Source organism: Lycorma delicatula, chromosome 2 (assembly GCF_047948215.1).
Source record: "Lycorma delicatula isolate Av1 chromosome 2, ASM4794821v1, whole genome shotgun sequence".
NCBI classification, from domain to species: domain Eukaryota; kingdom Metazoa; phylum Arthropoda; class Insecta; order Hemiptera; family Fulgoridae; genus Lycorma; species Lycorma delicatula.
In genome coordinates, this window is record NC_134456.1 from 165318746 (window position 1) to 165344567 (window position 25822).

Below are 25822 nucleotides of genomic sequence, written 5' to 3' on the forward strand. Positions count from 1 at the left end.
TGGAAATTACCTTGATAATACAAAGTTTATTGGATGAAAAGCTGGCAACCTTGACTTTGAAGGATAGCATCATATCAATTACCCAAAAGTTAGGAAAAAATCTCAAAAGAAGACCTCTTTTTAAAACAAGATATATGGCAATTTAAAAATCAAAATTATTATAGAAACAACTTAAATGTTGTTTTAGTGGTATGGAGAAGAGCTCACACAGAAATAGTTTGATATTTAAAAATCGAAATTATGAAGATTAGGCAGATTTAATTAAACTTGTTTGACACCTTTGTGTTAATTATCTCAATACCAGAGAGGGCATATGGATAAATAGGTTGAAAAAGCTGAATAACCTGAGGAATAAGAATATGAATCTGTAACAAAATAGGAATAGGTAATAGGAATGGGTAAACAAAATAATGACTAGGTATGAACAATGGTATTTTTTCAATATTGATGTAAATTATTTTATATTTCTAATTTTATTATTTTTATCAATAACAATGTAGTTTCTAATATAACACTTTCTAAAATTTTGTAAAAATCATTCTGTTTATAAAATGTTTGGTAATTCCATCTAATAGAAGAGAATGATATTCTTTAATATAACGTTTGTTAAAATCTCTGATGTATTCACAAGGAGGAGTATTGTCAGTACTAGCATGTAGTGGTGCTGGTACAATCAGACTTGTTCTACGAACTATGCCATCTGCACTTTTTATTCCACAGTTAATAAACTCTTTACTGTTATCAGAGCCACCAAAAAATAACACACGTTCTGATTCTCTGACTTCAAGTAAATCACATCCACTCTTACCACCCTTTCCAGGTTTTCCATCCTTACCATTTATTCCATTTTTCCCATCTGCTATTACAAGAGAGACATAATGTGGCTCACTTCCAATATTATATAGAGTAGCCTTTCCTTTTTTCCCACCATTTCCACCTTTACCTCCTCCACCACTGTTTCCACCAACTTCTCCTGGAATAGCATCAGCTTTGTAAATGTTCTTTTTCTTACTATATACAATTAAATTACGGCTATCTCCATCAATTTTTCTAAAATTTTGTTCTTTACCATTTTCACCATCTTTTCCATCCATTCCATCTCCTCCATCTTGACCATTTTGGCCATTACCACCACTTGCGCAGATTTCAAGATTTTCACCATTAATAAATGTCTGACCTATACCAAAAAAAGTTCCACCAGGCATTCCATTATTTCCATTACGTCCTATTTCATTAAAATTAGCCTTAGGCATGTTTTCTCCACCAGCTTTACCTTCTACACTAATTTTTCTAGTTCCTATTGTGTGCCACAAAGGAGCCACAATTACCAAGGATTTTCCATTTAAGACATTATTATTCAAATCTTTATCAATGTATAGTGTATGGATTGCGAAAATTATAATTTTGTTTCCATTACCACACTTTTGATAAATAATATTTTCAATTTCACTGACTACAACATATGTACCAATCAAAGTAAGAGTGTTATTATTGCAAAGAGTACTATATTGGTACTTTAAGGAAATATCAATAATAGGATTCAATTTCATAATCAGCATTTCATCAATTATAGATGAAGTGTATTTCCCATGAAAATTAATTTGTTTTAAAAATTCACTAAAATTATTTTCATCAATTTTCAATCCTGGCTGCTTATTTTCAGTACCCCAGTGCTGGACATTTTTTACATTGTATAGCTTTTTGTTCTTTTGAATTTTATAACTTGATAGTAATTGAAACATATCAGAAATAAACTTATACTGTTGTAATTTATTATCGACAAAATCTATGACAGATTTCATTGTCATATTCCATGTAGAAGGTGTGTATTTTGAAGAAGAAATAAAATCTTCTAATTTTACTAAATAATCATTTAGTGTTGTTGTATTTTGAAGACCAGTTAGACAATCCATGTGTAAATTATTCTCTTTTGAAAAATTGTTAATAATCTTTATGTATTCTGTCGGATGTTTACTTTCCCCAATTTTGTTAGAAAGCAATTTTATTTTCTCTTTCACATCAGTTAAATATTTAATCACTTCATTCATATCACTATTTGATCTTATATGAACTTGATAAGCATTTGACAGATATAAACTGATTAATTTTGTTAGTTCTGTCATATGTGAATTCATTTTTTCATATAAATCACTCAGATATATTAATGCACTGTCACTTAATGACAAGCCAAAATCTTTTTCATCTACTTTAACCAAATTAATATCATTGAGCAACATATTCCTTATTTTAGTCCTTTCCACCTGAATTGAATGAAAAGTAATCAAAGGTCCCTCATCATCTGGCTTTCGAAGAATTTCTATTTTGCTGGAGGGCTCATTTTTATTTTTCTGGAGAAGGTTGTCAATTAGTTTTATACAATTATCATAAAATAAGATTTTATTTTCAGTTTCATTTAAAACATTAATTTTATTGCTCAAACTTAATTTTACTGTTTCTAAATAATGTCTTATATCAGTAATAATGCTTTTGTCACTAACTAATTTTTGCCTTGCGTATACATTTTCAACTTTTGTTGCTAACAAATAAACACTCTTGCCATACTTATCTATGTTTTTAATTAAATCAGTTGTATGTTTCAAAACATTAATGAAGTCTTCTCTGTACATTCCAATTTTAACAGACGCATGTGTAGATACAATAACAATCTTCATTCTATTTGTGTGTCTAATAACTTGTTTTATTGAATATAAGGCAACTATTTCATGAATTGAGCTTCTTGTATCTCTAAATCCAGGATTATCACAAAGGACATACCCTGTTTCTTTGTCAACTAACAGATCAGGATATAAAGTTTCTGATGTTAATGTATCTGTTCCTATTTTTGAATTGTCTATTATAACAAAATCGCTTTCTCCAACAGGTCTTGAAAATATTTTATGATTATCAGAACCTAATATTTGCACAGTTGTTGATTTTCCAGAACCTGTATTTCCAATAAAAAAGATTGTGTCCATTTTACCATTTTTATCTGGAAAAATTAATGAATCTATACCTTTCATTAAAGATTTGAATTCTGTTCCAAAATAATTTATAAAGTTATAATTGTCATTTCCTTTGGAGAACTCATTAACAGTTTTACATGTGTCTGCTTCTGGTAAAATATTTTGAATACTCTGAAACATAAGACAACATTTTATCAGAGCTGCTAAAGTTTATTTTAACTTAAAGAACTACAGAATAAATTTATGTTAACATGTACCATGAATGAGTTGAATTTATTAGTTTTTTTTTAGTTTTTTTCCTAGGGGGTCCAGAATTTAAGGCTGAAAGTATTTTTTCTTTTATATTTTTCTATGGATCACAGGAGAATAAGTTTTAATTACAAAATGTAAGCATTTTTTATCTTAAGTTTGAAAATAATTTAAGACCATTTTAATTAAAAAAACTCTTATTGTTTTATGAGGTATAGTGCTTACTTATTTTGCAATTACAAAAAAAAAAAACAATTAGCTATTAAAATTAACCAGTAGAGATTTTTTTAAGCATATAGCTATCATTAGCCACTAAAAAATGAATTGAAACTGAAAACCAGGGTTGTTTTAAATAGTCCACTGAAACTAGTCTACTCAGCAGTTGATGCTATTGACCCAAATACTTCAATTTCTAGGGTGCTATTTACTGAGAATTTTAATAAAAATAATGACTTATTATGTTCTTAATAATGTATCTGAATGTTAAAAATCAGATGGGTGGATAAAGTGACAAATGAAGAGGTATTGCGACAAATAGATGAAGAAAGAAGCATTTGGAAAATATAGTTAAAAGGAGAGACAGACTTATAGGCCACATACTAAGCCATCCTGGAATAGGTGCTTTAATATTGGAAGGACAGGTAGAAGGAAAAAATTGTGTAGGTAGGCCACGTTTGGAATATGTAAAACAAATTGTTAGGGATGTAGGATGTAGAGGGTATACTGAAATGAAATGACTAGCACTAGATAGGGAATCTTGGAGAGCTGCATCAAACCAGTCAAATGACTGAAGACAAAAAAAAAAAATGTATCTGAAATTTGGGGTCATAAAATGTTATTGTAAATGTGTAAATATTACTGTTACTTGTTTATATTAAAATCATTGCTCAGGAAGATTAATGGTTTTTGCTTTAATTTAATAAAGACCACATAAAATTTTTATTTTTAAATGAAAATGATAAACAGTATCTATTTTGTTATTTATAAAAACCACATCTTTGATAAAGTGATTACATTTAATTTTTCTGCCCTTTATTAATTAAAACTAACATTATTAATTTTATTGAATATTGAAAAATATTTCTGTTGTTTTTTATTAGATGACTAAGCTTGAGGCTTAAGCTAGGGAATATGATACAACAGGTGTCCGAGAATTATCTGTACAACTTTGATATTGAGTAAATAATTTATTTATTAAGCTACAAAAACAGATTATATGAATTTAGAAATATTAAAACAAAAAGTTTTTTTTACCTGTAATCAAAGACATTCAATGTGTGCACCATTGAATGATGCATTATATTTGAATATTTGTAAAATATTCATCTGATAATCACTTTCATTTCTTTTTCATTGTAACACATCCACATCTAAGAGTTATGAGTCTATAAGTTATGTCTATTTGTTAACAATCCTCTTCTTAAGGTCATCAATATTAACTACCCGAGTTTTGTGTACATTATCCTTGACACTGACAGTTTCTTTAAATTTATCATACCATGAACGAATACTAGTTCTAGAGGATGGCTCTAAGTTATACAGAGTTCTAAAATTGTGTCTGATTTTGTTTCAATAAACCACTCTACGTATTTTGTTTTCATCTATGGATTCATGGTGGTGGTGTATGTGGTTATGTATGCAATCACAGTGCTATGTAGTATTTGCCAAGGGAAACTTTATGAGTTACCTGTTAAAGAGAGCCCAACCTTCATTAATAGGACTATTACTTTTTTTCTAATACATCAAAGTTGTTCAGATAATTCTTGGACACCCGGTATAATATTTATAGTGTATAAATAATGCCTACGTTCTCCAGGGTTTGACTTAGAACACTATGGATGAAGGAAAAAGATGTGAACATAATCACCATAGATGTCAGCAAGCAGAAACAGCAAAACTGTAGTAACATTTGATTATACTTTAACCTGAACATCAAATATTTATAGGTGTACACGGAAAATTTTTTTTTGTCTTCAGTCATTTGATTGGTTTGATGCAGCTCTCCAAGATTCCCTATCTAGTGCCAATCATTTCATTTCCATTTACCCCCTACATCCTACATCCGTAACAATTTGTTTCACATATTTCAAGAGTTTCTTGCCTGCACAATTTTTCCCATCCACCTGTTCCTCCAATATCAAAGCAACTATTCCAGGGTGCCTTAAGATGTGGCCTATAAGTCTGTCTCATCTTTTAGCTATATTTTTCCAAATGCCTCTTTCTTCATCAATTTGTTGCAACTCTTCATTTGTCACTTTATCCAGCCATCTGATTTTTAATATTTTCCTGTAGGACCACATTTCAAACGCTTTGAATGTTTTCATCTCAGATACTCTCATCATCCAAATTTCACTTCCATATAAAGCTACGGTAAAAAAATATACTTAATTTTTTATGTAAGTAAATTATATTTCTGACCGAAAGCTCATTTTGCCTGTGCTATTCGGCATTTTATGTCGCTCCTGCTTCGTCCATATTTAGTAATTCTACTTCCCAAATAACAAATATCTTCTACCTTTGTTATCTGTTCTCTTTTTTTTTATATTCAGCGGTTCATCTACATTATTTCTACTACATTTCATTACTTTCGTTTTGTTCTTGTTTATTTTCATACTGTAGTTCTTCCGTAGGTCTTCATCCATACCATTCATTGTTTCTTCAAAAACTTTTTTACTCTCAGCTAGAATTACTATATCATCAGCAAATTGTAGCATCTTTATCCTTTTCACCTTGTACTGCTACTCAGGATCTAAATTGTTCTTTAACATCATTAATTGCTAGTTCTATGCAAAGATTAAAAAGTAATGAGGATAGGGAACATCCTTGTCAGACTCCCTTTTTTATTGCGGCTTCTTTCTTATGTTCTTCAATTATTACTGTTGTTGTTTGGTTCCTGTAAATGTTAGCAATTGTTCTTCTATCTCTTTATTTGAACCCTAATTTTCTTAAAATGCTGAACATTATATTCCAGTCTATGTTAATCGAATATAGCCCATATATTCACCAACAATATTTCCTTCCTTACCTTATCCAACGCTTGCATTCCAATCTCCAACTATTATTAAATTTTCATCCCCTTTTATGTGTTTAATTGCTTTATCAATTTCTTCGTGTACACATCATCATGGGCATTTGTAGGCATATAGACGTTAACAATCTTGTTGGCTTAGGTTTTGATTTTATCCTTATTACAATGATTCTATCACTATGCATTTTGAAATACTCTACTTTCTTCCCTATCTTCTTGTTCATTAAGAAACCTACTCATGCCTGCCCTTTATTTGCACCTTAGTTAATTATTTTCAAATCAAAAGTTGTCTTCCTCTTTCCACTGAACCTCGCTAATTCCTACTACATCTACATTTAATCTATTCATTTCCCGCTTTAAATTTTCTAACCTAACAACCTTTTTTAGACATCTGTCTAACATAACATTCTTTGACTCATAGAATTTATTTTTGAATTTTCTGATGACCCCTTCTTTACTAGTCCCCACTCATAAATCCAAACGGGGGACTAGTTTACCTCCAGAATATTTTACCAAGGAAGGTGCCTCTATCTTTGTTACATGAAAATGGTTACATTTTCTTGGAAAAAAGCAACTGTAGCTTTCCATTTCTTTTAGCTGCACAGTACTCAGAAGATTGAGTGATGTTTATATGGCCGTTTAAGTTCTCCTGACCTACGTCCTTAACAACTACTGAAAGAGCTGCTGCCCTCTTTCAGGAATCATTCCTTAGTCTGGCTCTCCTTTCTGATATGGTTGCACTTTGGTACAGCTACTCTGTATCACTGAGCACTCAAGCCCCCTCACTATCGACAAGATCTCACGATTCAGAAAGTAAGTGGAAAATACTAAATATTTTACAACAAAGTTTCATATTTCAACATTTTCAGTCTCACACAGACTAGTTTTCATTGCATTAGATATTATGAACAACTGAGAGCATTTTAATATGAGTAAAAAACTTATTTTAACTACTGATCATAGTTCAAATCTAATTTTACTGACAAAAAATTTAACTGGATTTGGGAGCTATGTACTTTATAACTGGGAATCAATAAACAGTACAACTTAATGAACAACCATCACTGACCTGTAATTGGTTACTTTCATCTGTAAAATCAACTCAGAATAATAAAAATAAAATTATTTAAATTTTGTTTTAGTATTTATATATGTTTAACGTCGATACGTTCCTAATCATGCAGGAATCACAGGCTATAAATGAGTCTAAATGAGGCTATAAATGAAATGTGTAGTTGCTGAATAATCTTTATTTTACTTGTTTTCATCGGCTACGTGGTCAGTTCTGACTTAAGTACTTGGTAAAATAAAAGTTGAAGTAAGTGTAGAAGTATGAGTTTTATTGGTTGAATATTTGGCCATCTTGGAAAACTAGCAGCAAAACAAGTTTAAAGTAGTTTATTACTGGGGAAATCATAATTTTGAGATACAGGGAAAAAGTTGGTCTTTGTTGTTTGTAATTGGAGAGACTAAATTAAAAAAAATAAATTTAGATAATTCATGTCATAAAGTTATGCTGTAACATCCCTGCTATGTGAAATAACTTATGTAATCATTGCATCTTCATCTTAACTATGTACAAATACGTTATTGTAGTGCTATCATAAACTAGTATTCAGAATTAGCAGTATTCTGTGTGATGATAAACATATACAAGCAGGTTGTCGAAATTTTGAAAAACGTTTTTTTCTTTTTTTTAAAGCTAATTAGCCAACGTGTGACATTTTTATTTGGCTTTACAATAATGATATTCTCATGCACCCAGGTCACTTCTTTTTACACCACTGCTTTATTTATTTATAATATTCAAATCAATGAAGTAGCTAATATTATATGATACGTAAAAAATCTTAGTCTAAGTATTAAATTTTATTATTAAGTTTTGTTGTTTCCACACAACTTCGTGGGATCAGCTGGCCTCTGTGGTATGAGTGGTAGTGTCTCTGCCTTTCATCCAAAGGTTCTGGGTTCGAATCCCAGTCAGCCATGGCATTTTCACATGCTACAAAAATTATCATTCATCTCATCCTCTGAAGTAATACCTAATGGTGGTCCCAGAGGTTACTTGGTGGGGTATAATAACTTGGTGGGATCAGTCATAAATGGAATATTTATATCTTTTCCATTAGCTAAGAAGGGTGGTGGAGAGAAAAATATCTTTTTTTACTGGAAGGCCACTTAACTTTCATTTTTAAACTTAGGGGAATGGCCTCTCAAAAGGATTTGACCAATTTTACCTCTTAATTTTTCTAATATTGACTTTTTTTATGGATGCCATAAATTTAATATTAAACAAAAATATATAAGGTAATGGAAAATAATTCCCTTTGTTAGATTTTTCTTAAAATGAATTTCCGAAAAAATAAAATAAAATAAATTTTTTGTTTATTATTCTTATTATAATTATCATTCAAGAATCAATAATGCAATCTGTATCTACGTTGATTATCACTGTATGGCTTTTTGAAAATAATTTTACTTATCATAAACAAAATTAAGCAATAACGCCATACAGCATTTTACATTTTTTCTCGTGTAATGCTTCCATAAGGGATTGATTTTTACAAATAGATTAAGTAATTGATAACATGTCCTTTAAATTGTTACTATTAGTGATTTACACATATACATCAATGCACAATGTTATATTGAAAAGTAAATCAACAAATCTTTGGAAAATATGCAAACAATGAACTACTGTTGAAAATTTGGTTCTGTGATTAACCTAAATAATTCAGAAAATTAACTGATTTTTTATTATTTATTGGAATGTATCACAATTCATGTAATAATTTACTTAATTCAGTAACCATTCTTGGAACATTAGAGCATAATAAAAAACTAATATAATACCTTCATTTACTGACAAAAAAGGTTCAAGTAATATTCTACTTTTAACAGATTTATGAAGATGTATGTTTTTTATTTCATTTTACTTTTAATTATGTGTAAATATAAATAAATAGTTATGTTAAATAATTAATGAAATAAATTTAAAATCAAGATTACACTCAGAAATTAGTTATAAAAATTTTACTTATGAACTAATTCTGAATATACATTTCATTTTTTACACGATAAACAGAAAAACTTCATGCATTCAAATAAATAAGTGAAATAATAGTTATAATAATAAATGATAAATAAACAAATAATCAATGAAGCACTGTTAAATGAGTGAATTTAGTGGGTGTTTTAAAATAAAAGTAGAAAATATAAACAACCATTGTCATTTCACAATCCCAACAGAAATCCCAAATTTAACTAAAAAAGTCTAAATTACTAAAAAAAATAATAAAGTTATTCCTCCCTTAAATTCTGTTGATTAGTAGAGATATTTGAATTAACTCAATTAACACATTCACTGCATACGGCTGAGAAAGAAATAATGTTCCTCTACTGTGTATTGAGTGTTTGACCTTGATTATTTTTACAACCCATACACATCCTGTAAGGGCAGTGAAGTAATAACACTATATATAGAGTGCGGATTCTCTTTTTTGTTTTATTTTCAGTAAAATAATTATTGTTTTTTTTTTGTTCGTAGTTTTTCAATATACAATATTTTGTAAATTATAGATTTAGTAATTATTCATGATCTAATATTATTTAGTTATATGTAATTATCTCATAACGTATTATAATGGTGATATTTCATATGACTAATGATTGACTGATGTTTTTATCATAATTTTCAATATTCTTATTATTTCTTATTCTTATTTTATTTTTATATCACTTATGGAACAGTAACACAAAATTTTAGAAATATCTAGGCTATCCAAATTGCTATCAAATTTTATATATATATATATATATACAAAAATTTATAATAAAAAATATTAATAAAAATATTTCATGATATTTTTCAAGAACTCGAATGATATTCTTTTTTAATTCCAATGTGAACGATGTTATGTTTTATTGCTATTCAGTTACGTTTTTTTTCAATTTTTTACAGTAATACCCAATTTTCCCACATATTATTAGTATGTTACATATACTTTTGGTCAGTTGAAAATTTTTTAAATATTTAAGGAGTTAACTTTTGCGTTTATATTAGAGTAAAATATTGTTTTATAATATTTAATGAAATAAATACTGTAAGATAACTTCTTGAAAAATGAACTTTTGACTACATTTTATTATTTATCTTTCCTTAAAAATTCATTTTACCCCATAATATCGGTTAATAATAACTATTTAGATAATAACTGTTTTAAATACTCCCACTAAAAATACTTAGATTGTTGTATTTCATAAAGATTAAGTAAAAATTTGGCGTTTTAATGCAAAAAATGCGTTATGTTAATTCCCTTGTAATTCAGAACAAGACGCTGGATAGACAAACTATTTCTGCTGAAAGTAGTTCATACTTCTACCAATAGAATGTATTTATTGTTTGACTCTATAAAACTATGTAATTTTTGGCCAAGAAGATTTACAAAAGCATTGGTCTACGGGAAAATGGACCTTGTACCACAGGTAGTGAGAAAATGGTATGGATCATATATGCCCGTTATCCCTGCGTAATGCAAGCTGTTTAGGCCGCAGCAGCCAACATATAAAAAATCTTAGTGTGATTTTTACCCAAACCTATTTTATAATGAGCATGTTAATTATTTGGTCAGACATGAATAAGATGTTGGGGTTTATTTTGAGAACATATTTTTTTTTGTTGGAGATGGAAAGCCCAACAAAGTTTTTAGTTGTATTAATTTCTGGTTTTTAGTGCTTTGGAATATTCAAGTTCAGTATGAAATCCATATTCCATAAATTTATATAACATTTTTAAATTTCAAAATAAGATTTTTCGTTCAATTTATTTCTGTAGATTTGAGGTTACTTCCCCAGTGGGTTTACTGACTGCTTAACTGAGTTTTTGTTTCGTGTTCCATCATTGAAAATTGGGCAAGATATTTTACTCTTATAACTACTCTACAGGCTTTTCAAGATTTCAGTGATTCTTCACAACTTTTATGCTTGATTAATTTGCTTGTTCTATCTCATAACCAAAGAGGACAAGCCATTTTTTATATTACTAGATCTTTCTTTTTCCTGTTTAGCCTCCAGTAATTACTGTTCAGATATTACTTCAGAGGATGATATGTATGAGTGTAAATTAAGTGTAGTCTTGTACAGCCATCAAGTATGGTCTTTGACCATACTTGAGATGTGAGGTTAATTGAAACCCAACCACCAAAGAACACCGGTAGTATCCATGATCTAGTGTTCAAATTCGTGTAAAAATAACTGACTTTACTAGGACTTGAATGCTGGAACTCTCGACTTCTAAATCAGCTGATTTGGGAAGACGCATAACCACTAGACCAATCCCGGGGTTATATTACTAGATCTGTGACTCAAAACCATTTATCTTCTTCTCTTTTACAAATTCTGCAACTTTTATAATAATTCTAGTAAAGACCTTCACATTGTCGGAGTTCCAACCACAGTTTAAGAGAAAATTTTTCTGTTAAAACATTAATAGCAGACTGGTGAGCGATTCTCTCAATTATTCTTATTTTTGTATTCATTAATGATAATTTTAAATATTTCAATTAAATAGTTTTAATTATTTTAATTTAAAAATTATAATTTCGGTGTAATATATAATAAAGTATTACTTTATTTTTTGTTTTTTATTACTTATGTTTTAATGTTTCTACATTTCTTTAAATGGAATAGTATGAGTTATTGTATCAAATATGCAAGTTTTAGGAGAAGCAGTGTTTGCTTCCATAATGTGAATGCGTAATACATAAGTAAATCGATAAAAATATTTAATTAATAATTATATTTCTTCTAACTGGTTTAACAGTATACTATCTGTATCTTTCTTAAGATAAGTTTTATTTATTTGATTTATATAAAAGGTGTGCATTAAGTAGTGGTAGATAATCTAAATCAGAGGTTTATAGTTTACACATGTTAAAAGCCAAATTTACACTTCCTATTAGAAATGTCTAAAATGACAACAGTTTATATTTTTTACTTTTATTTTTAAACCTTGATAAATGTACTTACTTTTTATGTCTTTTATAGACGCTGTTTATTTGTTAATTAATATTCTTTATTATTGTTATTTTTGTATATTTATTTACTTTTATTTTCAACGAATGAAAAGTTTTTTATGGATTCAATATGTATGTATATCTGTTCACACTTTTTGTCTCGAATTTTGATATTGATTTCAGATTCAGATTACGCATCATTAGAGGATTACAAAAACAGATGAATGGCCAGAATCGACCATCAGGTTCACCTCAAAACAGCCACCAAAATTAAAATTTTATAATAATCATGACACAGTAATGGTGTAAGCTATCATGTTGGTTCAAATACACTAATGTAAGATTTAAAAAAAATCTGAGGTGGACAATACATGACTTCCTATAGGTCTATAACATTACATAAAATTTTATTTCATTAAAATCTTCTGATATTTTTCTTTTTTTTTCTTATTTAATTATATAAATTATAATATAATTATAATTATATAAAAAAATTTTACAATAAATAATTAAAAAATAACAATAAAAAAAAATATCAAGTTATTAATGAAAAAATTTTATTTGCTTTTCATTTAAAAAAAAATGTGTATATGTAATTTAATAGGCTTACAAGGAAGTCATGTAGTATCCACATCAATTTTTTTTAGAGTAATATTGTTTTCTTATTTGTATAGAAAATAAAATCTAATGATCTGTTAATCAGTGAATACTGAATTTATTTTTTACTATCATCTTCAGTGTAGCAAATGAATGATTCTGTGAAACATAAGATAAATAATATTTATTACGTATGAAAATTTTCATAATAAGAAATATTCAGAAGGTTTTCTCATTTCTTAAACAAATTTGAATAGTTAAATTTTTGTAAATGTAGATTTAAATTTGTAGACATAAATTATTTAGTTTTTGGCACCTCAGCTACAAGACGAGTGTATTTTGCTATCCCATTTAAGAAATACATCCTAGGCAAGTCCAAAAGATGAGTTATAGTATCCCAATGATTCACTCTGTACTACCAGCCATAAAATATTGTGTGCATGAATCCACAGATAAACAAACTCAATTCCTATGGACTTATTCCACAAAGAATGGATAAAATGAATGAAAGGGAAGATGAAGGAAAGAATGATCAATCCAAACAGAACTACCTCGGAAGATCAGAACAATTTTCTACCTTATCCAATATTTCAATAAATAATTCTCTAACAGAATTCACTTTTTACAGTAAGTGGATTTTAATGTTTTTTCTCAAATATACTTTGTATATGCATTTTGTTCTTATTGAGTTGTAGTAAGTGTGGTAGTTATAACAGTTGGGGACAATAACTTTGAGTGATAAACGATTTTATAAACCCGTGTAATTATAACAGATGTTAGAGGAAATTATATTTTTTTGAATTTTTTAGACATAAGAAATAATTAAAAAAAACATTTTCTTAAACATATGCCATGTATTAATATATAAATTTAATTCATTGCCTTATTTGTTAGTGATTACGTGTAGTATTACAGAAGTATTTGAGGCAAGATTATTGTAAATTAACTTTGTAACAACTATAACCTGTGGGTCATTTTATTCATTAATTTTCTTCTTTTTTTTAACATGTTTAAAGCCCAAGACATGGTCTAAAGTAAATAATGTATGCATGGATTATATTTTATATGTTCAAGAAAAATTAATTCAAATGGATATAAAAATCATACTAACCTTGATTTCTGGAATTCCACATTCATTTGTTCCCTGTTTGTTCTCTTTATTCCTATAAAAAATTGGTAAAGTTAGATTTTGTTATGAATACTAAACTAAATTTTTTTTAAGAGCAATCATATCTATATTCCTATTCAATCTATATTACATTAAGATGATGTAATATAGATATATTACATCAAGATGATGTAATATAGATGGCGGCTGAAAAGAAGGTAGCATGGAAGACATGGAAACAAAGCCATAAGAATGAAGACAAGGATAAATATAGGGAAGCAAAAAGGAAATGTAAGAAATTTGTAAGCAGAGAGAAAGGAAAATGCTGGAAAGAGTTCATAGAAGAGTTGAAAAGGGAATATCAAAATGCAGTTGTGTCATTAAAAGTAAAAGAAAAAGGAGAAAAGAAACAAAGCTTATTAAGAACAATCTAGGACATGTGACAGTAAAAGAGGAAGAAATACTTTGTATATGGAAATAATATTTTAGTGAACTCCTTAATCCAAATAGATTGCTAAAAAGAAGGGAGGAAAAGGACAAGAGATGAATGAGGGAGGGGGAAGAGAAGAGGGATATTAGATAAAAATGAAGGAGATAGGGACTCATTTAAGAAAAATGAAAGGAGACAAAAAACCAGGGATTGATGAGGTTAGCATCGAAATGGTAAAGGCTCCAGAAATTTATGGTTTACAATGGCTATAAAGAATATTCAGAAGTATGTGGAAAAAGAAGGTGATTATAGAAGACTGGAAAAGGGGATAATAATCCCCACATTTAAAAAAGGGTACATGATATTATGTACTAATTACAGAGGTATTACACTACTTCCACACATGGCAAAGCTGTTTGAAAGGGTATTGGAAAACCACATCATATGGAAAACTGAAGGTGGTTTGAAGAGAAAAAGATGGAATTCAGATGTTGCAGATCCACTACAGATGCAATGAGACACTGAGACAACTTGCACTGAGACAAGTGAGAGAAAAGAAGTGGGATTATAATAAGAAATTAGTAATGGCATCTCTGAACATAGGAAAAGTGTACTTTACAAAGTAAAGATATGTATACTCTATACATGCTTTAAACAAGTTTTTCTGTCTGTGTGTATAAATATAGGCCAATTTGAGCATCAGCCTATTATTAGCAGCTGTAATAAACATTCTTGGCAATAAATAAGATTTATTAAGTCTAGCGTTTTATAGAGACTAATTCATATTCAACTGTACAAATATACACAACCATTAATGACTGATGCAATAGCTGGACAAGAGATAATACACTTATTTATTACAATAATTCATTTTTCCATTTTCTATAATTTTCTCCCATATTTAGTACTCTTCTTTATCAGATTATTTAAGGAGTATGTACATTTTAAATATAAGTTAAACAATCTAAAAATTTTATTTCTCTAACCCAATCATCATGTTCAAATAATATTTGTTCATTACAGTTTTTGATTTGAAAACGCCCATTTTTTTTTTTTTTTTACTTTAAGTACAAAATAGTTATTTTTTTTAAATAAGAGAATTTAGTATAATTATTACCAATTGTAAGATTTTTTTAAAAGAAATAAAAATAATTTTATGTACAAACAATTCTTTTACAATTATCATTTTCCACTCTGAAATTACTTGTATGTTTTCTGCGGTGTATTCCTTGATTCTATTAAATGCAAAGTAATTTGCATTTGTGTGTGTGTGTGTGTGTTTTAAGCATGCTTGTTTAACAAAACACACTCGGATATTAACTATTAACATATCTTTAAATTACTATATTACCTATTTAATTCTGTGTTAAATCCCAGCTGAATCAGGCAAAATAGTAAAAATAATTTAAGTAAAACCATTGTAGTAGCTCTGTTGTGTGTAAAATTAATAACTTTACAAACTAATAGCAGAATAAAAAATAAACTTCAACTCATATGTATCATTATTAAAAACAAACTAATAAAAACTTCACCACCAATTGACTGATTCTCTTCCTTTATAAAATACTTTATTTACAAAACTGATATATAAAACATGCATATATTATTATCGGCTTAAGAGGAAATCCTTGAATGATTGTACAAAGTGTAAATTGATTACTGTAATTCCCCATTATGTGGGGACTCTACAAATAAAGCTATCTTTATAAATACTACAAAGTTCAAGGTTATCAGTTCAAATAACGTGAATAAACAAAGATCTCAGAGAAAACTGCACACAATTATACAAGAGAAATATAATAAATCTCAGAAGGGAAATAAAACCAACTTTAAAATTTAAAACATAAACTTCTTTAATTTATTAACTAGGTGTCAAATAAAAAGTTTAAAGAAAAATTGAATAAGTATAATTTTTTTCCTTTTGAATTTTTAAGTGTTATGTTTTCCTTTTTTGCTGATGATCTAGCCACATTAGTTTGAAGTTTGGCTGTGGGATATGGAAATGGAATTTGTGGCGTACAAAATGGTCATGCCTGACCGGGATTCGAACACTCAGGACCTCCAGATGAAAGGTCAAGAGCTACCACTCCACCATGGAGATTGGCATTTAAAATATGATTTGACGAATAAACATCGACTTGTAAAAAAGATCAGTTTCCAAGAAATTTAAAGCAACAGAAACCATAAATTTAAAGCAGCAGATGAAAATAAAAAAAATAACTGTAGAGAAGTGATGTAAGATTCTACTGCTGACCGGAGATAAGGCTCTATTATTCCATGTGAGTTATGTGGAAGATACATTAGGGGATCCTAGATGAGCTTCTACTAAGTAAAACTAGAATTATCAAAATAGATATGTTTGAATAATGGCTATAAACAAATTTATGAAGTCAGTCATTAAAACAGATTACCGTTATTCGGTCTGTTTACCGTAAATGTAAAAGAATATTCCACAGTTAAAGCTGTTATGAGCATGCAAATAAAAGAACATACAAACTAATAAAAAGTATAAATAATAACCCAAAAATCTACAAATGTAAATTCACATATTGCATGTAGAAATTAAATAAAAATTATAAAGGATTAATATTTGAAATAAAAACAAACCAAAACAATAAACAAATTATGTATGTACTATGCTTCCACATAATATGGAAAGAGAAAAAAAATTACTTTAAAATAAATAAGATTTTTGTATATAGAAGACACACACACACACACACACACATACACACACACACACACACACACACACACACACACACAGTGTTTCTAGCCAATAATGGCTAGATTAATATATTTACGGGACCAGAAACACGTTTTTTTCGAGATATGACCAATCAAACTTCTGCATGAACCACTAGTTTTCTAATTGAAACTCTGTTGCAAGAAACTGAGGAATAAAATTATTACGTAGTACGTTTAGCTAAAATTCACTATCTGTTCAAAAAAGAATGGCCCTATTATCCCATGACTTGAGATAGCAGCCCATAATTCTTGGAACGTGATGCACCTTTTCATGAAGCACGTGTGGATTTTCGGAAGCCCAAAAAGTACATTTTATTTATTAACAACCGTCTTAAGTGTAAATGTGCGTCCTGAAAAACAAACATTGTTCAGCAATACGTCCTAGTTCACAGCTCATTCAGCGAATGTCATTCTTTGATGTTTATTGTCAACCATTAATTTAGGTAACACTGTTATTTTGTAAGACTTGTAAAAAATATCAATTTCCAAGAAATTTAAAGGTATATGTAAATCTTTTTTAAAATTAAAAAATTTTTTTTTTTAATATTTAATTTTTTTTAATTTTAAGCTACATTTTAATATATATAAAATTTGTAACATTCCTCACATTTTTGTGAAAAAGAATAATAAAAAATGCAGAAAATTAAAATACATTTTGCTATGAATCTTTTGGTTTACTTAATTCTTGTGAAAAAACTAAAGTAAATACTAAGATTATTATTTCAAAAAACTACAACGTTAAAAGTGGAAGAACTAAACGATAAAATACTTTAAATAAATAAATATTGCAGTGTAATAACATCAGTAAACAGCAACGTAAATTATTTAAAGTTGTTTACCCTTCCATACAAATCGGTACAAGAGCTGCTTATTTTAAAATGTAAGAATTTACCTTCTCAATATTCTTTAGCGATTTGATACAAGAATAAGAGAGTAAGGATGGAAATGAGTGAGGATTTGATGCAGGATAAGTGAAGAATGAACGAGTGATTCATTCAATATTCACTTTACGTAAAAATATTTTTCACACTAATCTATTAATAAATTTTTCAAATTCTTTTATAATCGGTTAATAGTACAGTAGAATATTTATAGATTTGTTGCTTGCTACTGTACAGCACAAAAGCTTTTACCTCTGTATCTCGAAGTTTGCTCATTTTTATTTTTTATATCGAAATAATTTATGACCTCTGTATCTCAAAAATGTCTGAAAATTAACTTCTATCCTCAAACTACAAATAACTAAAAGTAATATCTCATGTTTCCTTGGGATTCGAATTATCGAGAGTCTACTGTAACTAAAAAGCTAATTGACCTTATCGATTTTTTTAAATTTTAAATTACTTTAGATCTGAAAAGCAATTTACGGTTGCCAAAAATGTCATGTAGTCATAAGTACAAATATTTTGAACAATTATGCCTTTTTTCATTTGAGTATCATTTATAATTTCTAAAGAACCGGTAGGATTCATATTTTAATGTCAGATGGATGTTTTGTAATTGAAGTATGTAAAAATAATTCTAATAAAATTTGTATCTTTTAAAGTTCTCATTGAAGTAAAAATTGGAGATTTGACTTCATCACCATCGTCATGTCAGACGTTCTTTTTTGAATTCGCATTCCTTTTCGTTTAATAATACCTTGTGATATATCTGTTTAATGTCTGATGTGAAAACGGCGATGCGAGTTCAAAAGGATATAGAATTGATAACAGGTCGCATTGTATCGTAGGTCCAATGATTAATATACCATTTAATTACTTACCAGAAGTAGTTTTGGCAAATGCATGGAATATAACATGGACCCATATAGTTGAACTTTATTCCTTGGATGGTGAGGTAAATAATAACTGAATTCATATTTATCTTCAGAGATTAGTTCTAGTTCACTGTTTTCAAGATATTAGTTTAAGAAATTAATCTATTATCGTTTAAGTATAATGTCATTTACACATTTCCATTCCAAGGACAGAAATCAAATAAAAGTTTGATCTTTTGACTGGCCTAAGTGGAGAAATGGATCAGTTGAAAATACTAGTTTTGCCACAAATTTTCTGCAAGACTGTTCTTTAACATTAATCAGGTTTTGCTCTTCACACGTTTGTTGTTACCCTGATTTTGATTTATGACCTAATTCTAATTGCCAAAATAATGACATGAACTCTTCTATGCTTGACTCAGCTTTGGAATCTATACTGGTTAATAATGTACGAGAGCTTTGTTATTAAACTTATTGTTATTTTTCCACTTACAACACAACCAAAAGCTGAATTTTTAATACAGTAAATTTCCACCAAGTTTAATGTATCTATTTTTGCAGAATATCTAAAATAAGTAGCACCTAAAGAATATCGATACTTATGCATTTAGAAAATTCCTCATCCACTAAGTTAATATCAGCGTGCATTTAATTTTAAAAGTAACTCCTAACGGGTAGATCATTAGTGATTAAGGTTGGCTTCATTAAGGACTCAATACCACTCTTTAACATCTTCAACTAAAGACACACTTCAAAGAATGTTTGACAGACTCTTTCATCAACTGTTTTTAAGCCGTTATAACTTTGTACACCTTTAACATGATTCAAAAGGATTCTAGATAGAAAAGTTCTAATTTGTGGGAGAAACTTTCTTACAATGACATTAAAACTTGATTTTCTTGGTTCCCATATAAATTGCTTTTTGTTCCTTGACCCAACTAGTGTTACCTAAATTTTGACCTTTAAATTCTTTCCAGTGAACTTTTCAAGGATTACATCATAAAAATAATTCCTTGCATTTGGATCTGTTTGGTTTAACTAGAAATAGTTTTTACATCTAACACAGCTTGTATGGCATTAGTATTATCTGCATCGACAAAATTTATTGTTTGTTCATTTGGTAACTGTTAAATGACAAATTGTATGACTTCTTTCATGTAGTTTTGAACTTACAATTTTCCATACAGCTTCAGGTGCACTTACCATAACGACTATTAAGAAATGATTCACATTCGTCATATTCAACACAATCAACAATTTTAATTGCAGCTTAGTCATGACTTTTAAAAATAAATTTATTGAGATATTTTACAGTTTTTATAGGCGATATAACTTCGACATTTAAATGACAATTTAGTAAACGTAACAAATTGGTACAATGTGGAACAACGCAGCAATTATAAATAACAAATCCTGAACTTTTTGTAACATTTCTTCCATTGTGTGGTCTTGCATATGTTTAATATACATCTTCATCAAGTGCAGTTTGCTCTTGAAGATTTAGGAAAATGGAGCAATGTTCATCTTTTTTACATCTACCTCCACAAGGTCCATGAATAATATGATTTGCAACTAAGTAAAACAAATTATGAAAGTTTCGCACTGATATATCGATCAATAACTTCTGCAGTTCTAATTTTGTAATCAACAAGGAATGGGGCTAAAATATGGGCATGTGCAAGACCTCTTTTTTGAAACTCAATGGTATAAGCAAATGCTTTACAATCACCAAAATATTCTTTCTTTTCAATAAAATCAATGGCTAAATACAATTTGTGCTTGAAAACTCTTGCTACAAAATCTGGTATATCAACTGGTGTTTGTTCATAAAAAAGATTTTCAGTTATTTCCCTCCACTCTGAATTACATATCATAGTAACAAATAAATCTTGACTTTCCAAGTCTTCTTATAATAGCCATTGCATCTTTATAAAGCTGATCCATATTTTGAGTGATCCTGGATGTGTTGATGGAAGAATGAATATGGAACTGATGGAAGCAGCATTATTTTGAATTTGGTGCTCTCATAAATTCTTCAATGTTTGTGTAATTGTTCCTTAAAATTTTTGTTTGATTTTTTAAAAATACATTTTCTTTGATAACTTTAATACTTGTATCAAATAACCACTGTTGACAAAGCCCTTCTCCATCCAATATTGCATTAATTTTGTTGCGGGCCCAGCGACAAAATCTGATCTGTGTTACAGCCAGACTCAAAACAATAGATATCTCAGCTAATGAGTATAGGGAACGCCACATTTCCAAGGTAAATAACCTATTGATGTCAGAACGAAAGCAGGAGATTGAGACTGGGGCCTTGCGTCTTGGCAGGTAAGGTGGGACGAATCCCCCACAGGTCGCTACATGCATGGTATATTTCCTATAGTGTCTGATTTAGGTGTGATTAGAAGGGTCTCCCCAATCGGTATATACTGCTCTTTTAACATTTGTAAAGCTTTAACTTAAACATGTATCCTCCCCAAAGTGTGTGAAAGAGCTGCTAAAACAGATCGATTTAAGCCTGCAAAAAGTTGGGAACATTGTTCAACAGATTCAAGCGGATTAACAATGTAAAGTTATCCATAAATTCGTCTTTTATTTGGTTCATTTCTTAAAGCTGCATTGATTTGGTAATAGATTTGTCTTAGGACAACAAAAGCATAACGACCTGATCTGTTTAATCCAAAGTTAACTGCATTAACATTGAAAGACGCTAAAACATGAGGATTGTTATATATTATGATATTATTATGACATTTTTATTTAAGATATTTTATGTAATCCAGCAAAATCGAAAAGTTCTCTCATTAGAATAGGATATTCTTTTTTTGTGGAATGTCAACATTTCCATTGTGGCAAAATCTACTAAATGATAAATGCGTATCCTTCACAAAGGTGTCAGTGAGGCTATTATGCTATATGCTGCACCTGTCTGGGCTCACCGCTTGGCTTGTAAGTGTTACGCGGTCATTTTGTTGTGGGCCCATCAACTCCCTTGCTGGCTATTATAGGCAGTTATAGAACAATTTCACAGGAGGCAGTCTATGTTATAGCTGGAGTCAAACCAATAGATATCTTTGCTTATGTGCATAAGAAACACTACATTTCCAAGGTAAATAACCTATTGACATCAGAACGAAAGCAGAAGATTGAAGACCAGGGCTTTGCATCTTGGCAGGTCAGGCGAGAGAAATTCCCCACAGATCGCTACACGCATGGTATATTTCCTATAGTGTATGATTTAGGTGGGTTTCCCACAATCGGTATATCACACAGTTTCTCTCCAGGCATGGTGCCTTTCAGGGGAATTTGGCTAGATTTCATTTGATGGATTTGAGTCAATGCCTGGATTGTGGGATTGATGATACAATGGACCACGTCCTCTATGTCTGACCCCAATATGTGGTCGAACGTACATGAGCTGTTAGGGAACTTGAGTACATTCCTTTCTGGATCTCCGTATTAAGTGGATGATCCATGAGGAGTGATCTATAGTGGCTGGTTTTCTTCATGCCCTTTTTAGTGTGTAGGTCTGCACTGCAGAAGGAGTTTAATTGAGGTATTTGATCTAGGATCCCAGGTGGCTAGAGTTCCGGAGTTCCGGCCTAGGCATTGGATTGGTTGGAGGTAGGCACATTGGCATTATTTGTGATTCGATTTGGGACTCCTGCAGGCAGGGTGGCCGCACTGCCAGGGTATGGTAGCCTGTGTGGCCAGGGGCGTGGCTTCGCTCCGCCAGTGGCAGTGCTGATTGTGACTTGGTAATGCCACGCGAGACTCCATGATGGGACCGAGTAGTGGTGAGGGGTTTGTCCCTGGCTCCTGCGCGAACTGGAATGAGATTATTTTCCCCTTGTTAGGTGACCTAATTTGGTAGATGACTTATTTCAGTGTAGATCTGAATTTCTATGTTGCGTAAAACATAATTTTGATTGGTATGAGTGTAGCACTGATTTAACTTACAACTCATTTGTTTTCTGAGGCATTCATAGTCATGAATGGTGCTGTCAAATCTGGACTACACGCGGGGTTTGCGCTTCCGCGGTTTCAGTCAGTTAGTTTGAGGAATCATATTAGGTTGGATGGGAAGATGTCCACTTGAGGCCTACATGAAGCCAAATTTTATTTCTTATTTTACTGATGCAAATGTTTCCCAAGGCATTTACATCGGTGTCATCCCAACCAAGGCCTGGCAGATGACTGTGATATTTAATCAGTTAGAGGGTCTACAGACGACCTCCAGTAAAAAGCCTTGGAACATATGGGATGGTTTGGCAACCGTTAACATCAAAAGGTAGTCTTTCCCCTACGGGGTTGGGATGGCCCCAAATAATGTTCTTATAAAGTATCATTAATATTGAAATCTGCAACACTAACTATGTTTAACAGACGACACAAATCTTGCATTCTTTGCCATAGATTTACATTTTCTGAACCTGTTTCAGTTAACTGTGCACTACAGTTATGTTGTTGTCATTGTTGTTAAGCATTTATTTCAGCTGTTTCTGTTAACTGTGCCCTATAAATGTGTTGTCTTTGTTGCTATTCAGCATTATTATGAGCTCTTCCTGCTTCAGATAATTGTAATCTATAAGCTTGCTGTCTTTCTTTTTTGTTCAGCATTATTATGAGCTCTTTCTGTTTTGGATGATTGTAATCTATAAGCTTGGTATCTTTGTTATTCAGAATTTGACTTCTTTCTGTTTCAGATAATTATGATCTTTGTATACGTAAATCTTCATTTAAGATTCCTTTCACCTTCTGTTAACAGATATCTTAAAGCTACACTCATTGTCTGTTATTCTTGTTTATTTCCTGTTGTTCAAACTTTATTAAATTTTCACGTTGATTACTCATATGTCTTCTTTGCTTTTCTCTTTCATTATCTCCTTGCTCCTGTGTTTGTTCAGATCTACTTTTACAATCATAATCAGTTTTTTCTTTTTTGTTCATCTTTATGGAAAAGTGCTGAGATGGTGTTCTCTCAATTTGTTTTCTGCCCATTTTTAAATACAAATATGGCAATTGCATAAAGTGTAAAGTAATATAATTACAAAAATTTTAAAAGGAAATAATTAAAAATCAAACAATTATAATTTTAATAATACAGCAATGATCCTTGGGTAAAATGTGTATCTAAACAATAATTCTTGGATATCATAAATTTTGTCTTGCGTATTTTGAGCGCCTCTTTTGGAACTAAACCATTAACGGTTTCAGAGAAATATTAGTGTGTAGAGATTAATTTTCTGAACATTTTCAGGCCAGCTGCTATTATTGGTGTAGATCGCTCTCCACTGATTTCTGCAATTTGTGTAGAGCGTACCATGTGATGTGCCAGGTGGCTGCGTACTAACGGCTCTCTCCCACTAATTAAAAAATACTTTTTTACGGCTAAATCTTAACTAATAATCCCTTTTTTTTTATTAATGAGATTAAATAAATAAATGTACAAATATAAATAAAAATATTCTATGGTTAGAAATTAAATTAAATGTAATCTGTAAATTAATTGACAACAGACTGCTTCTAGCGGGAAAGAGTAATGGATAGTGTGTGCACGGCGGCTCTCTTACGCTAAACAAAGAATCCTTTTTTTTTACTGCTAAGTATTAACTAATAATTCCTTTCTTTGATAAATAAAAATAAATAATAAGTAAATATAAATATAAAATAATAATCAGTAAATAAAAATAAGTTACACTTAGAAATTAAATTGAATAATCTGTAAATTAATTGACAATGGACTACTTCTAGTGGGAGGGAGTTGTGGAGGGCTACCCGGAGCACCACAATTTGTCTGTTCTGTGCCAATAGAAGCTAAGATAGAAATGTAAGCACATACGACAAACAAATAAACCCACACACCATCATTTTTTAAAGGGTAATAATTATCCTAATTACATATGTTATACATTTTATTATAATTACTTACATTAGGTCCACTCTCTGATTTTACAAATAATGTACTAGTATAGAAACAAAGCTTTAATTTTAAATGCTATTTAGATCTTTATAACTATCAAATTCTCTTTGTTCACATGAACTATTGTTATTATTTTTTTGCCAAATCCATCCTTTTAGCAAAATGTATTATATCTTTTAAACAGATTTCAAAAAAATAAGTCACAGGAAAATTATTTCAGCTCTTTTTCTCACAGTTTTAACAAGTTTTTAACAAATAGATACTCGATAATTAAAATAAGCTAAAACTCAAACATCAACATATTAACAGAATAAAACCTTAAAAAGATAAAGTTAAGTAATCACTTTTTCAATTTTGTTTTATTTCTTTTTACCATGTGTTTTCAATCACTCTTGAGCTATCTTTAATGACAAGTGCTGAATCAAATATTATTGTTGCAGTTTTCATGTTGCAGCTTATTGTATTTACATTTATATTTCTCCCCAGATTGAGAACTGCATAAGCATTATTGTTTTTTTTTTAAGCTAGGTAACCATTCTTAGAATACATTTTAAAAGTGTTTTGGTTTTAAATAATGTACGCTCCTATTAGTATATTTTTAATCTGCATTTTGTAATGTTTAAACTAGTTAAGATCTGTTCATTTTTGAATATGTAAAGAACATCATCAGGAGTATTATTCTACAAATACACCTTAAACCAGAGTACTAATTAATTGTGTGTTGATAAGAGTCAAATTTTATTTTTAATCTCTCTTAAACAAGGTATTTTGCCAGGTATATAACCTAATATAAGTATATAAATATTGTATATTAGGTATATAACCTAATAAATAATATGACAAATATAAGTAACTAAATCTAAGACCAAAATCATTCGTGATTACACAGCCATCCCAAACAATAAAAGGCATTTTATGCCAGGATTACTAGGGAAAATGACAGCACTGATCACATAATTCTAACACTTACCCCTATAACACACTTAATTAGTACTACCAG

The 25822-nt window shown here is 29.8% G+C and overlaps 1 protein-coding gene across 1 annotated transcript; it reads right to left on the bottom strand.

Moving 5' to 3' along the window:
- Positions 1-443: 443 nt before the first annotated feature.
- LOC142319395 (uncharacterized) lies at positions 444-16016 on the bottom strand. Its single transcript, XM_075356632.1, has 3 exons — positions 15741-16016; positions 13963-14014; positions 444-3134 (listed from the first exon to the last, which is right to left on the bottom strand). Exons 1-3 carry the CDS (start codon positions 15806-15808, stop codon positions 519-521), a joined length of 2736 nt encoding a protein of 911 aa, XP_075212747.1. The 5' UTR covers positions 15809-16016; the 3' UTR covers positions 444-518.
- Positions 16017-25822: the final 9806 nt, after the last annotated feature.

Excerpts from the sequence above, each read along its gene's own strand:
- LOC142319395 (XM_075356632.1), bottom strand. The coding sequence starts at position 15,808 with ATGGTTTTACTTAAATTATTTTTACTATTTTGCCTGATTCAGCTGGGA. Across the intron at positions 14,015-15,740 it reads TTTAACACAGAATTAAATAG|GAATAAAGAGAACAAACAGG; the intron begins GTAATATAGTAA and ends AATTTTTTATAG. Across the intron at positions 3,135-13,962 it reads GTGGAATTCCAGAAATCAAG|AGTATTCAAAATATTTTACC; the intron begins GTTAGTATGATT and ends CTTATGTTTCAG.